Genomic DNA, 13,781 nt, shown 5'->3' with positions numbered 1-13,781 from the left:
TTTCATTGTGTGTTGATGTTACTTGCATAGCATGCTCAGTCACATTAAGCAAATGAATGATTATTTGTTGATAATGTATTTGTGAATATTGAGTTTCACATTGAGAAAGTATGAAAAAGAGATAAATGTTATGGGTATTAAATCTTTTACCAAGAAAGACTTATCAAATTGACATGTAGCTCATTCATTGGAGATGAACCAAAAAATTAATTAAGAGAAATGTAACATGCATTAACGAATGGGTTATATAACAGTTTGGTAAGCCTTTCTTGGTAAAAAGTTTCGTACCCTTAACATTTTTCAAAAAGAAAAATAATTAATATACCAAATTAGTGGACTCAAGCCTATTAACTTCAACTTTTGGGCTAGAATAATGTTCAAATATGTAAATTAATATATTATTGATAAATCTTCTTAACCATTTATCTCCCCACCACGTTGTATCAAAGCATAGTTTGCTTATTGGGACGGGTTTCTTAATGCGTCATATTCTTGGTAAAACTTTCTAATTGTTTTTTTACCTGACATTACTTTGGTCAATTGTTGACAACGAACTTGCATTGGGTTAGATTTTTGGAAAAACTTCGGTATAAAAATAAAGCCATGTACACAAATCAAAACCAAGGCTAAAAACGGAAATGAGAAGAGATTTGGTGTCAATTTTGAACTTTTGATTTGTTGTCAATTTAATCCTTCAAACTTCAAACCTTTATAGAGAGAAATAATTCATTTTCTTCTATGGTTCTTCTCTTCTCCTTCTACTTTTCAAAATCACTATTGAATATTTGGGTCCATGATATTTCATTATGAGCACAAATTTCTTAAAAATTAGGTTGAAAGAATTTCTCCAATTCAGTCTTTAAAAGTGTCGTATGTCATTTAAACAGGTGAGAAATACATATTTTATTTATTTATTAATTACAAAAAAATTAATTACATGACATGTGGCGACATTTGATTGGTGCCGACGTGGCGTTCCGTTATATTTTGAACAGAATTTTAACGGAGGTACTATCTCTGTCTTTATTAAAACCACATGTAACTCCTCTGATCCAAATGAAATCCTAAAGGACAAAAAATAAAGTGCAAAAACTCTAAGAGAGAATTATGTATTTAACCCTTATTCTAATTAAAAATGAGAAATTTCATTGGGAGAAACCGAATTCGTACCCGTCTTTATCTAAACGTATAAATTGCCTTGAAGAAGTCCCCCGAACACAAATCAAAACCAAGGCTAAAAAGGAAATGAGAAGAGATTTGGTGTCAATTTTGAACTTTTGATTTGTTGTCAATTTAATCCTTCAAACTTCAAACCTTTATAGAGAGAAATAATTCATTTTCTTCTATGGTTCTTCTCTTCTCCTTCTACTTTTCAAAATCACTATTGAATATTTGGGTCCATGATATTTCATTATGAGCACAAATTACTTAAAAATTAGGTTGAAAGAATTTCTCCAATTCAGTCTTTAAAAGTGTCGTATGTCATTTAAACAGGTGAGAAATACATATTTTATTTATTTATTTATTTATTAATTACAAAAAAATTAATTACATGACATGTGGCGACATTTGATTGGTGCCGACGTGGCGTTCCGTTATATTTTGAACAGAATTTTAACGGAGGTACTATCTCTGTCTTTATTAAAACCACATGTAACTCCTCTGATCCAAATGAAACCCTAAAGGACAAAAAATAAAGTGCAAAAACTCTAAAAGAGAATTATGTATTTAACCCTTATTCTAATTAAAAATGAGAAATTACATTGGGAGAAACCGAATTCGTACCCGTCTTTATCTAAACGTATAAATTGCCTTGAAGAAGTCCCCCGAACACAAATCAAAACCAAGGCTAAAAAGGAAATGAGAAGAGATTTGGTGTCAATTTCGAACTTTTGATTTGCTGTCATTTTAATCCTTCAAACTTCAAACCTTTATAGAGATAAATAATTCATTTTCTTATATAGTTCTTCTCTCGTCCTTCTACTTTTCAAAATCACTATTGAATATTTGGGTCCATGATACTTCATTATGAGCACAAATTTCTTAAAAATTAGGTTGAAAGAATTTCTCCAATTCAATCTTTAAAAGTGTCGTATGTCATTTAAGCATGTGAGAAATACATATTTTATTTATTAATTAGGGTTAATAACTTTTTCGATACCTGAGTTTTCAATTTTTTATTTTTTCCCCCCTGAGTTTTAAAACATGACAAATCTAGTACCCAACCTATGGGGGAAAGACAAAATCAATACCTCAGTTAGTTCCATCAGTCCTACTTAACAGGTTTAGTAGGAAAATCAATAAAGAAAGCTTGGAACCCTAAAAAGTAAAAATAATTAATTTTTTTTTTTTAAAAAAAAAAGAGCTGCCTCTGTTTGGTTGCCGAGAAAACAAGGGAAATAATGTGTTGCCGAGTTGACAATAATTTTTTTTTTTTTTAGACACTATTACATGTCCAAGTTCTTTTGGGTAATTTCAGAGACTAGTTCCAAGCTTTCCTTGTTGATTTTCCTACTAAACCTGTTAAGTAGGACTGACGGAACTAACAGAGGTATTGATTTTGTCTTTTCCCCATAGGTTTGGTACTAGATTTGTCATGTTTTAAAACTCAGAGGGAGAAAAAATAAAAAAATGAAAACTCAGGTACCAAAAAAGTTATTAACCCAATTAATTAATTAATTAAAAAAAATTAATTACATGACACGTGGCAACGTTTGATTGGTGCTAACGTAACGTTCCGTTAAGTTTTGAACGGAATTTTAACGGAGGTACTATCTCCGTCTTTATTAAAACCACAGGTAACTCCTCCAAATGAAACCCTAAAGGACAAAAAATAAAGTACTAAAACCCTAAGAGAGAATTATGTATTTTGGTGTCAATTTCAAACTTTTGATTTGCTGTCAATTTAATCCTTCAAACTTCAAACCTTTATAGAGATAAATAATTCATTTTCTTATATAGTTCTTCTCTTGTCCTTCTACTTTTCAAAATCGCTATTGAATATTTGGGTTCATGATATTTCATTATGAGCACAAATTTCTTAAAAATTAGGTTGAAAGAATTTCTCCAATTCAGTTTTTAAAAGTGTCGTATGTCATTTAAGCATGTGAGAAATACATATTTTATTTATTTATTAATTAATTAATTACAAAAAAATTAAAAAATTAATTACATGACATGTGGCGACATTTGATTAGTGTTGACGTGGTGTTCAGTTAAGTTTTAGACAGAATTTTAATGAAGATACTATTTTTGTCTTTATTAAAATCACATGTAATCCATCTGATCCAAATGAAACCCTAAGGGACAAAAAATAAAGTGCTAAAACCTTAAGAGAGAATTAGGTATTTGACCCTTATTCTAATTAAAAATGGGAAATTTCATTGGAAGAAACCGAATTCGTACCGTCTTTATCTAAATGTATAAATTGCTTTGAAGAAGACCCCCAACTACCTTGACGGTATTTTAGTATTTTTGTCCTATTATTTGATTTTTGGGATAAATCAACGGTTGACCCTATACTACATTCAAAATGGCAACACTTTTTGTCATTTTCGAATTTAGCTCTTGTCTCTTGTGTTTGGACTTATCAACCGTGAGCCATTTTACTATTTTAGCGTCCCAAAGGATAATACACTGAACCTTTCATGCTATTAATTATAAATTCTAGTTTTGAACGCGTAATATTCTATTGAAACGTGCTAAACTGTGCAGTCAAGTCATGATTTGAAGTAGGAGTTTTTGCTGCATATCATATTAAATAAGGAATGAGGATTAATGTAGGAAACTAATTTTATGGTTCATATTTTATTCTATTGTATTTAATCGTGTGTATATAGACTATCATATTATTTAAAAAACGTAATAATATATTTACCAAGTGACAACATATAATATAGTAATATACCATTAGATATATAAAAGATAATATGAACCATGAGATGACTTATTTTCAATCCAATTAAAATGGAGAAAACTCAGTCCATTAAATCAATTGTTATTGCACAAAAAGCTTTGATAAAAATGACGAATTTAGTTATTTAATTAATATTCTAACTAAATAGGCGAATATAAATAAGTAGAAAGTTCTAAAGCCTAAAACATATTTTACTTGAAATGAAGATACATCAACATATGTATCACATAATACCATTTATATGGTTACATATAACATCATTAAATCCTAAGTATAAAACCGAGGATTCTATTCTTAGTTTTTTGTTTTTGTTTTTTATTTTTTTTATTTTGACATGTCTATATAAGAAGAAAAGTAAAAAATTGAACTAATGATCTCTGTTTTATGAGACGTGGTCTCCAATCGATTGAATTACTAATTGAGAATGATTCTATTCCTAGTTGATTAGTAATAGAAGCATGACTTTTGTTACCTTTTTATTTTTGAAGTGATATGATTTTTTTAAAATTAACATTAAATCAAAATGAAATAATAATGACAAAAGAAAAGTCATAGCATCTAGAAGAAAAAAGAAAATAAGTAAATAGTAGTCGAATTAAAAACGTAATCAATCATTTCTCAAAAAAAAAGAAAAAAAAAGAAACGTAATCAATCCCTTTCCCCCACCCTCGTTACTCCGCGTTCCCCACCGTTCACTCTTAAAGGTGCCTTCCTTGTATTTGCAGCAAAACACCAACCCGGCAAGGCGTGCGCATTCAGCACCTGGCGCCTCTATAAAACTACTAGTTGCGCGTTGCTGTCGACTGCACGGCCTCCTTGTATGGTATGGGTGATCTCTATGCGTGGCTCGTCTCCTTCTTCGTCCTCATAGCCCTTCTTGTGGTCGTCGTTTACCAGGTCAATCCCAGAACCCAAACTTTCTATTCGACATTTGGGGATTTTTTATTTTAAATTTTTTTTTTCCTGGTTCATATGCTTATTTCGAGAGTGCATTCTTTGAAGATTGGATTTTTATTTCAAGTTTTCCGGTAAAGATTAGGCTTTTGTGAATTTCAGTTGGGTATGTTTGTGAGTGGACTTGTTGTTTCATCAATTTTCTCTTTATTTCTTGTGGGGATGAGGAGGGACTTGGAAAAGAGTATCTGGGTTTGTTGCATTTGCTATGAAATCAGTCACTTTGAAGCTCTATGCACCTGTGCCCATTTGTTCATTGGGATGCACGAGTTTTGGGCACTCTACAGGCAATGCTAGAAGTATAGTTTCTCAGCTAAACATTCATATTTTGGTGGTCTTCACTCTTCATTATACCCAGTTATATTTTATTTGAACTAGTTCAGCTGTTTATATGTTCATCTCTTTTTTCTTTATTTTTGGTTAGTAATACAGGTTTGTATGTGAAGTAAGCTCACAGTTTTCATAATGATTTTAGAACTCAACTATGTGTTAGTATAGTTTATTGGTTAGTACAAAGTTCTATATACTTTTTTTCCCTTGCTCTTTAATCCTATATAAAGGGGTTTTACATGGTATATTACTTAATATTTTAGATTGTTAACATATACATCCCTTGGAGTAAATACTTCTCTTCGACATCTTACCTTCACCTTAAACTACTGAAGTTAAGGTTTTAAATTCTTTTATGTGTTCTGAAATTTAGTGGGGTGAAACTTGTAAGTTTAATAGCATCCAAAAGAAATAGAGGGAAAAAAAAAAACTATAATTAGCATCCTTTTAACTAAGATCGTGCTCTCTTCAATAGGCATCAGTTCTGTTGCATTTGAAAGTAGCTACTAGGCTTCTTGGCCTAGGAGTATTGGATAAGTACTAAGAGACCTCAATTAAGGTGGAGTCAGGAGTTCAGAAATTCTTGACTCGTTACGCTGGTCATGTGGTGCTCATCCATAGCATGGGTTAATTGGGATTTGGTTTTGCGATTGCTTGTTAAAGAAATGAGAAAAAGAAATTTTCCATTTAACTAGAATTGATCTTGTATTGGAACATGTTAGAGCATATTATAGAGTTCAAGAATCAAAGTTGCAGTTTAAGACTATCACCTAACTACAATTGACAATTGAAGTCTAGACACAGTTGAAGACTTATCACCTAGCTACAGCCTAGGTACGGTAAAAGTCTATTTGTATCCAACATAATTCTCCTATAAATAGGAGCCTTGCTATATTGTAAATATCACTTAAGAAAAATAAAAGCAAAATGTAACATTTTGAGCTTTATTCAGTGGACGTAGGTCATAAACCAAACCATGTAATTCTTTGTGTCTATTTATGATTCTGCTTTATATTTATTTGTCTATCACATTATTATTAGTTTGTATATGGTATCAGAGCTATTGGCTAATGCCGTTTCAATCCTGGATTGCAATTTTCATTTTTGTTTCTCATCATCTATTTCAGATTGATTTCACAATCATGGAAGCCCTTTTTTATTTATGTTGTTTTATTAAAAAACAAAAAATTGCCCAAACATGCATATGTTTGGCCATGTGGCCCATTTAAGGCCCATAGTTGACCTATTTCGAACATAGTAGCCAATGTCCAAATTCTAGCCATAGTAGCCGATGCCGGCTAAAAGTAGCCGATGTCAAAATCCCGTCAAAGTAACCGATGCCAGCCAAAAAGTTGCCGATGTTCAAATCCTGGTCATAGTAGCCGATGCTGGCTACACTCGCCGATGTTGGCTATAGTCGCCAAAGTCTAAGTTTAAGAGCAGTCGATGTTCCAATTTAGAAGCTATCAACTCCAATCACCTCCGTCGGCAGCCGCCACCAACTCCACCGAGTTTCCGGCAACCATCTCAGGCCTGTGTCGTCAACCAAAGATCAAACTCAAGTTTCCACAACTTTCCACTTTGAGTTTCACGGGGTGTTAGAGCATATTATGGAGTTCAAGAATCAAAGTCACAGTTGATTGGCTACAGTTGAAGTCTAGTCATAGTTGAAGACTTATCACCTAGCTACAAACTAGGTACAGCAGAAATCTATATGTATCCTACATAATTTTCCTATAAATTGGAGCCTTGTTATATTGTAAGTATCACTAAGAGAAATAAGAGCAAAATATAGTTATTTGGGCTTTATCTTGTGGACATAGGTCATAAACTGAATAATGTAATTCTTTGTGTCTATTTATGATCCCGCTTTATAATTTATTTGTCTATCACATTATTAGTTTCTATAGAACATATTGACTATATATTGTTAAAAAAAATTTATGGGAATTACTTAGAAAGTTGTTTGGGTAATGCATACTGGATTGTCATTCTGTCATTGTTTCTCTGGTTCTACCCAAGTTATATGTAATATAGAACTTGACATTCAAAAATTTGTTGCAGCTTATGTGCCTGGCGGATCTAGAGTTTGATTACATCAACCCTTATGACTCCTCATCTCGGATAAACAGAGTGATTGTACCAGAGTTCATTTTACAAGGAGTCTTATGCATATTCTATCTTGTGACTGGGCATTGGGTTATGACACTGTTGTCTGTTCCATACCTTTACTACAATGTGAGACTGTAAGTTTTCTCTCTCCTTCGATTTCGTGTCTTGACGAATACATGTAATTCGGTTTGCAATGTATAACAACTTTTTAGATGATTGCTTTAAAGCTCCTTTGAGGTTTCTGACAATGTTAATGACACACACACACATAGCTGCTACGATGCATGTGCTAGTTGCCGGTGTATTGCAGCAGTCATATCTTGGTGTCTTGAGACTCTAGAATTTGCTATAAGTTCCATGATCTTGCTAAATATGTCTCCTCCATGTGATTAGGTACTTGCGAAAGCAGCACCTGGTAGATGTCACTGAGATATTCAACCTGCTCAATTGGGAAAAGAAGCAACGGCTTTTCAAACTCTTCTATCTTATCTGTCTCCTCTTTCTCTCCATATTTTGGTACTGTTACTGGATAATGGATGCCTGCTGTTTCTCAATATTTGTTGTTTTGATTTTGATACTTGATTTTGACTCTTGTTTGTACTTCTGTTGTAGGATGATTCTAACTGCATTGGATGACCATGACTAGATGGGGGCTCACTTTATGGAGCTTGTTTTGGAGGTATTCAATGCCGCAAACTATTATTGCCTTGCGTTGCATTGGAGATAAATTGCTCTCCCCTAACAACACCTTGTTGTAACTGAATTAATTTCAGGCTTATTATTTGTTGAAACTAAGTTAATCTCTTCAGCCTCAGTTTTCAGGCATTGTAAACTCTCTCTCTCTTTGCCTTGTGCTTTTTGGTAATGAGAAATGTTCAGTTTTCATCTTTTGTTCCTCCCATATATTCAATGTTGAATTTAGAAAAAAATATGAGGCAAGAGATGAATGTGTAACACTGTTACTTCTCTTTGGTAATTAGCTACAGTTAGAGTTATATGGTCTGTTAACAATTTTGGCATTTCCCTTTTTGCATTATCTGTGTAGAGTTGTTTTCACTGCTCATCAACACAAATCACTAAATATGAGCAGTTCCTGCCTGCATGCACTCAAAAGTTTGTTAATGACGAAGATTTTTCTAAATTGAATTCGGGAAGTTTCTTCAACTTAATTTATTAAATTAGAGCATGTGTCACGTACATTTTTAAAATGATGTGAGAATGATATGTAGTTCAGATGTCATATGTTCTATTAATTATATTAAAAGAACATATGAGAATTATATATTTTAATGACACATAGATTAGAAAACCTAATTTGGAGGAAAAATGTCATTTTGTAAACGCCATTTGAAAATTGTTCTTCCAACCTGATTGATGAGTCCATTCCCAACTTGAGGCAATACCACTATTGGTGAGAGTCCCAATAGTGGATAGTTTGGCAAAATATGTGTTTAGGCTATGAGGCTATGAGCTAACTTATTATTTTAAAAAACTAAAAAAGAGTTGAAATAAAATTGTAGTGGCTGCATGGCCATCTCGACCATTGGGGAGGCTGCAGCGACCCCTCTCCTCCATTGGTGGACGGTGGCCACACGACAACTCTCATTTTCTTATTTATTTATTTTGTAAATAAAGAATCAATTCTTCATGCATGTGTTTGTGATTTTGATTTTTCACAATAAGCAGACGTACGTAACCACATAAATCTTTCCTCAAATATATACATTTTTTTTTTTTTGGCGTAATTTCGTCAAATATTAACCTCACCGGAAAACGAGTTGAGATTTCCGACTGCCATAAGGCAGCCAAGCGTCATACACTTCTTTAATTTTTTTTTTTTTTTTTTTTTTTAAATTGAAGAAGAGAGATATTAAAGAGAAATTCAAATTTGAGGTATTAGCATTAAATTTAGGATGATAAAATTCATTTTAAGTGATACCATCCCTAAAGGGTTAACTTTCCACCCTAGGTTTTAGTTTTAAATCCAAAAATAAATTTTAGGCATTAGAAACTAAATATTAACTCATAAAAATTTAACCAAAAAAAAAAAAATCTAGCAGAACTAGGAAGAGAGATTTTTCTATAATTTTTTATTTTAATAAAATCACATCAGACTTTGACAGACACTTGTTTGACTCTTGGCAGTCAAATAGCAAGACTCTCGAAAAACACTAAAAAAAAAAAACAGTTTCCAACAAAACACTCTTTCAAAAAACAAAAAACAAAAAAACATTGCCTTTTACGTTGTTGGGCCTTGTCGAGGAATCCGAGTCTCAATCTTCGTCGTTGAATTCCAGAATCAAACCCATATTTCCATTCATCACCCTCAAAAACCCCTCTCTTCAGGTACGCTTCTTCCTTTCTATTTCGTTTGATTTCCCTTATTCTCAGTGGCGGAGCCTCTTCCTTTTTACAATTTTACCTACCCTACCCATTACAGCATTACCCAATCTCCCGCACCCCGGCACCCCCATCCCTTCTCCCGCACGGCGCACCCTCATCCCCATTCAACCCAATCTGTTGACGGCAAATAAACCAGTCCCACTGAGAAAAAAACCGTTCCCTTTCTCAGTTTCTCACCGCTTCGGTGCTCCGTTAGGCCTCAATATCGAGCGAATCGACGGCCAAACAAGCCGGCTGCAGATCTCAGTCAAATTTCTAGCTACAGCCTACAGGTAACCATGAAAGCAAAATGGATAAACTTAGTGCTTAACATTTTTATTTTCTTTCACTTTCTTCAAGTTTCTCTGCAACCGAACAGAGGTGGATGTATATATAATTCTTTTAGGTGGAAGCTCCAACAGGCAACAGTTGGTTGTAGGTGTAGCTTGTTTTCTTTGAATCTTTTATTTTGTTTTATTTTCACATTGTAGACTTGTAGTATATTTAATTCGCCTTATTTTTGCGTGAATTTCTTCTCAATGTTCTGTTGAAATTGTACATGTTAGGTATGATTCCCATGATTTAATCTTGTTTCATTTCTTGTTAATTGTTATGCTTGATTCTGGTTGTGGTTGTGTTATACACATTGTTTGTGATGTATTTAGGTATGATTTTCCATTATCCGTGAGTTCTTTGCACATGACTAAATATTTGTGCACACCACATGTTTGACAAAATGTAGGTAAGTGACATTCTTGAGCCACTTACCTTGATTCATGACTTGAATTGCTCTTGTTTATTGTCATTATGGTTTAAGCTTTGATTGTGAGGGATATAAGCATTTGTTTCCTTTTATAGATATTTTTTGTGATTGTGTGAATTACCAAATTTTTAGGGTAAAGAAAATTTTTAGAACGCCAAAAAAATTTTAGCGGCACCCCTAATATAAAATAGCTGGCTCCGCCACTGCTTATTCTCTGTGTGCGCGCACGTGTAGTTACCTACTGATCAATCCCTCTGCAACGTTAGAAGTTGAAAGTCTTTGGCCTCTCCGCCCAAATTAGGTACCATATCATTGTTGTTAGAGACTAATTCCATGTACCCAGAAGCTTATTTTGTTGATTTTATGATCCCACTACTTCATTTGATCAATGCCATGACTTGCGCTTCAGAAATTAGGGGTTAGGGTTTTGAAATTTTGGACATGTAATATTTTGATTGAACTACAAATGGTGACGTTTTATTGTTCTTTGGACCCGTTTGCTCGTATTTTTGTTTTTATTTATTTAATTGTTATCTTACCTAAGAGAAAAAAGAACCCTTTGTAAAGCTACAGCACTCAAGAAATTTTTATTGGGTTAATATTTGCCAAGTCTACAGTTGGATGAAACATCTTCCACACTTGTTATGCATGTCAATTTTCACTTCAATCGGATATCATTTACTAATTATTTTTATACTGTAAAAAAACTGCACTTTTAAACATTTTGTAAATGAGAGTATTTAGTGAAGCAAACATGATGAACATGTGGATACCATGTAGTCCAACTATAGCTCATTGCACCCGATTGGGATCCAGTTCCAACAGCCATTCTCAAAAGTTAGGATTAAACGTATGTGGCCTTATCATGCTTGCCGAATTTTGTACCTATCGTGTGTCGTTATCTATAACATACACGAAAACGTATTTGTGCAGTACATTTAAGAATACACAAGCTTTGACGAGATTGATCTTAATGCATGGTCACCTTGATATTTGATAGTTACAATGATACGGGAAAGACATTTAATCTAATGGTGAGTTTAACGGAATATTGTTTTAATAGAAAGTTATTGAGTTGTTTAACTTTTGTTACAATCACACTTTGTATATAGTGCTATTTAGAAATGATCATTTTGAAATTTTTTCTTATATTGAGTCTTCATATTCATGATAAATCCTTTGGAAAGATGGCCAGGCTATGTTTATTACTCGTTTCTTTATATGTAGACTGCTACAATGCATAGAATGAGTCTATTTCATTGCTTTGAATAAACTTTTTCTGCGGCTCATGAAATTAGAGGTCACAAGTTTGAATACATTGTATGACATAAAAGTCTCTGGTTTTGTATGTGCTGCTCTCATCTCTTGGCATTTGTTCTTTCAGCAGTTCAAAGGTCTAAGGTTGCTGCTACATAATGGTTAACGCCATTAAAGGACTGTTCATTTCCTGGTATGAGACTTTTTTCCAACCTGAAGCAATTGCCTATTATGTTGATAGCTTGTGCACTCTCTGCATGTATTCTTCATGTGTATGTGTGTGTGTGTGTGTTTAGTTAATCAAGTCTTCTTTTCTTGGGGAATTAGGTAAGCTTAAAAACAGTTGACTGAAACGTCAACTGTCTGATGTGTGACTGGTCATAGGGCTCAGAATATGTTTAAAGCTCGAATTTTTGCAAGTGGCATCTTTTTTATTTGATTAATGTTCAGCAATACAGAAATCTCTGTTAATTTGTTAGTTGGATTCGGATTATCATTTATGTGAATATGATCATTTGAAGGCATCCGCCTCTCAATTCTAGAATTTAATTGGTGAACAGATAGGAGAGGGGTTTCATGCCTGCAGAGTGTTTTGTTTCATTTTATGTTCTTCTCTTATGCAGAGATTCATTGTTGCTGAAAGAACCTCATATTTCTCTTTTGCAGTGACATACCCATGGCACAATTCATCATCAATTTGAACTCTTCATTGCCTGCATCACAGAAGTTCATAATATATGCCTTGGATAATACTCATCTTTTTGTGCAACCCCATGTGGCTGAAATGATAAGAAGCGCCATGTCGGAATTTAGGGACCAGAACTCCTATGAGAAGCCTGCTTGATTCAATCTTTTGTTTTTATCATTGATCAATAATAATCTCCTTGTGTCATAAAACATTTCTCAACTTACATGTCTTGTCATTTTGTAATGTCTTCTTAAACTTGCTCTACTTATATGCCTCAATGCCTTATGTTTTTCCTGTTGCATATGACTTGCATGTGAGTAACTGCTCCCACTGTCGAAGTATATGTTACATTTTGGTAAGGTGCTAATGGATTTAAATGTACTTTTTGCTGAATAATGCTAGCCCCTCACTGTCTAAGCCCTTAAAGAGATGTTGCTTTGGTGAGGGCTCCTACTGGCCTACTTCTGGCTCATTTGAACCTTCGCCAATAGGTGATCCTTAACAGGCTCCTCTGGGAGTTAGCATTTGGAGCTACCATCTTTCTTACATATGTTTTCCATCCTTGTAATAAACACTAGTCGGAGGGTTTGATAATAATAGATGTAACCAAGAAGAATAAACACAGATGAAGGCAGATAGCCTCTCCTTATTTAGCTTTTAGATTTGTTCTAAAATGCGCAGTGTGATATGTTTACAGTACACAAAATTGTACAATGAATGCATGTGATGTTAATGCTCCCATATGGGTTCTATCACTGAAGTGCAACTATAATGAAATTTGACGTCTGAATCGCACGCAATTTAGGTAGCTTTCACAGAAAGGTATGTTGAGAAATTGCAAATTGCCTAGAAAGAAAATTTCCTGTGTCAAGCTAAACACAGACCCATGGTTATTGTTCTTTAATACTTCTGTTTTCTCCAATTTATACGAAGAACCTAAATCCACTTTGAAACTACACCGTGCCTTCCAAGAGAGACTAGCAATTAAAGAAAAAAAGAATTTCTACAATTCTTGGTTATCTATCATTTACAATTCATTAAATCTCAACCACATTTTCAAATCAAATTGTTGAAATTTTACCATATTACCATTTACCATTTTTTTTTTTTTTTTTTTACCAAGGACTCAATTTCAATTTCTCAAAGAAAAATTATTTCAAAGAATTTTGATTTTTGTTTGGCATTTAACGAAATATATAATGTCATGTCATTTAAAAATTTTATATGACATAAAAATATAGTGAAAACATAATATATATATATATATATATATATATACTGATAAAATGATTGGCAAAGAAAAATAAAAGAAAAAAAAAAAAAAAAAAAAAAAGTTCTCGAAAGAAATTGGGTCCATTATCCCAATTGGGTCATTAGCC

At 33.2% G+C, this 13,781-nt stretch overlaps 1 protein-coding gene across 1 annotated transcript; it reads left to right on the top strand.

Moving 5' to 3' along the window:
• The first annotated feature begins 4,578 nt into the window (after positions 1-4,578).
• Positions 4,579-8,333, top strand: LOC132175204 (protein cornichon homolog 4). The gene is made up of 4 exons (XM_059587075.1): positions 4,579-4,813; positions 7,265-7,446; positions 7,706-7,828; positions 7,925-8,333. Exons 1-4 carry the CDS (start codon positions 4,742-4,744, stop codon positions 7,956-7,958), a joined length of 411 nt encoding a protein of 136 aa, XP_059443058.1. The 5' UTR covers positions 4,579-4,741; the 3' UTR covers positions 7,959-8,333.
• Positions 8,334-13,781: the final 5,448 nt, after the last annotated feature.

The sequence above is a fragment of the Corylus avellana genome, chromosome ca3 (assembly GCF_901000735.1).
Source record: "Corylus avellana chromosome ca3, CavTom2PMs-1.0".
NCBI classification, from domain to species: domain Eukaryota; kingdom Viridiplantae; phylum Streptophyta; class Magnoliopsida; order Fagales; family Betulaceae; genus Corylus; species Corylus avellana.
Note: the sequence above shows the minus strand (reverse complement) of the source record. Positions and strands in the feature narration are given on the sequence as shown.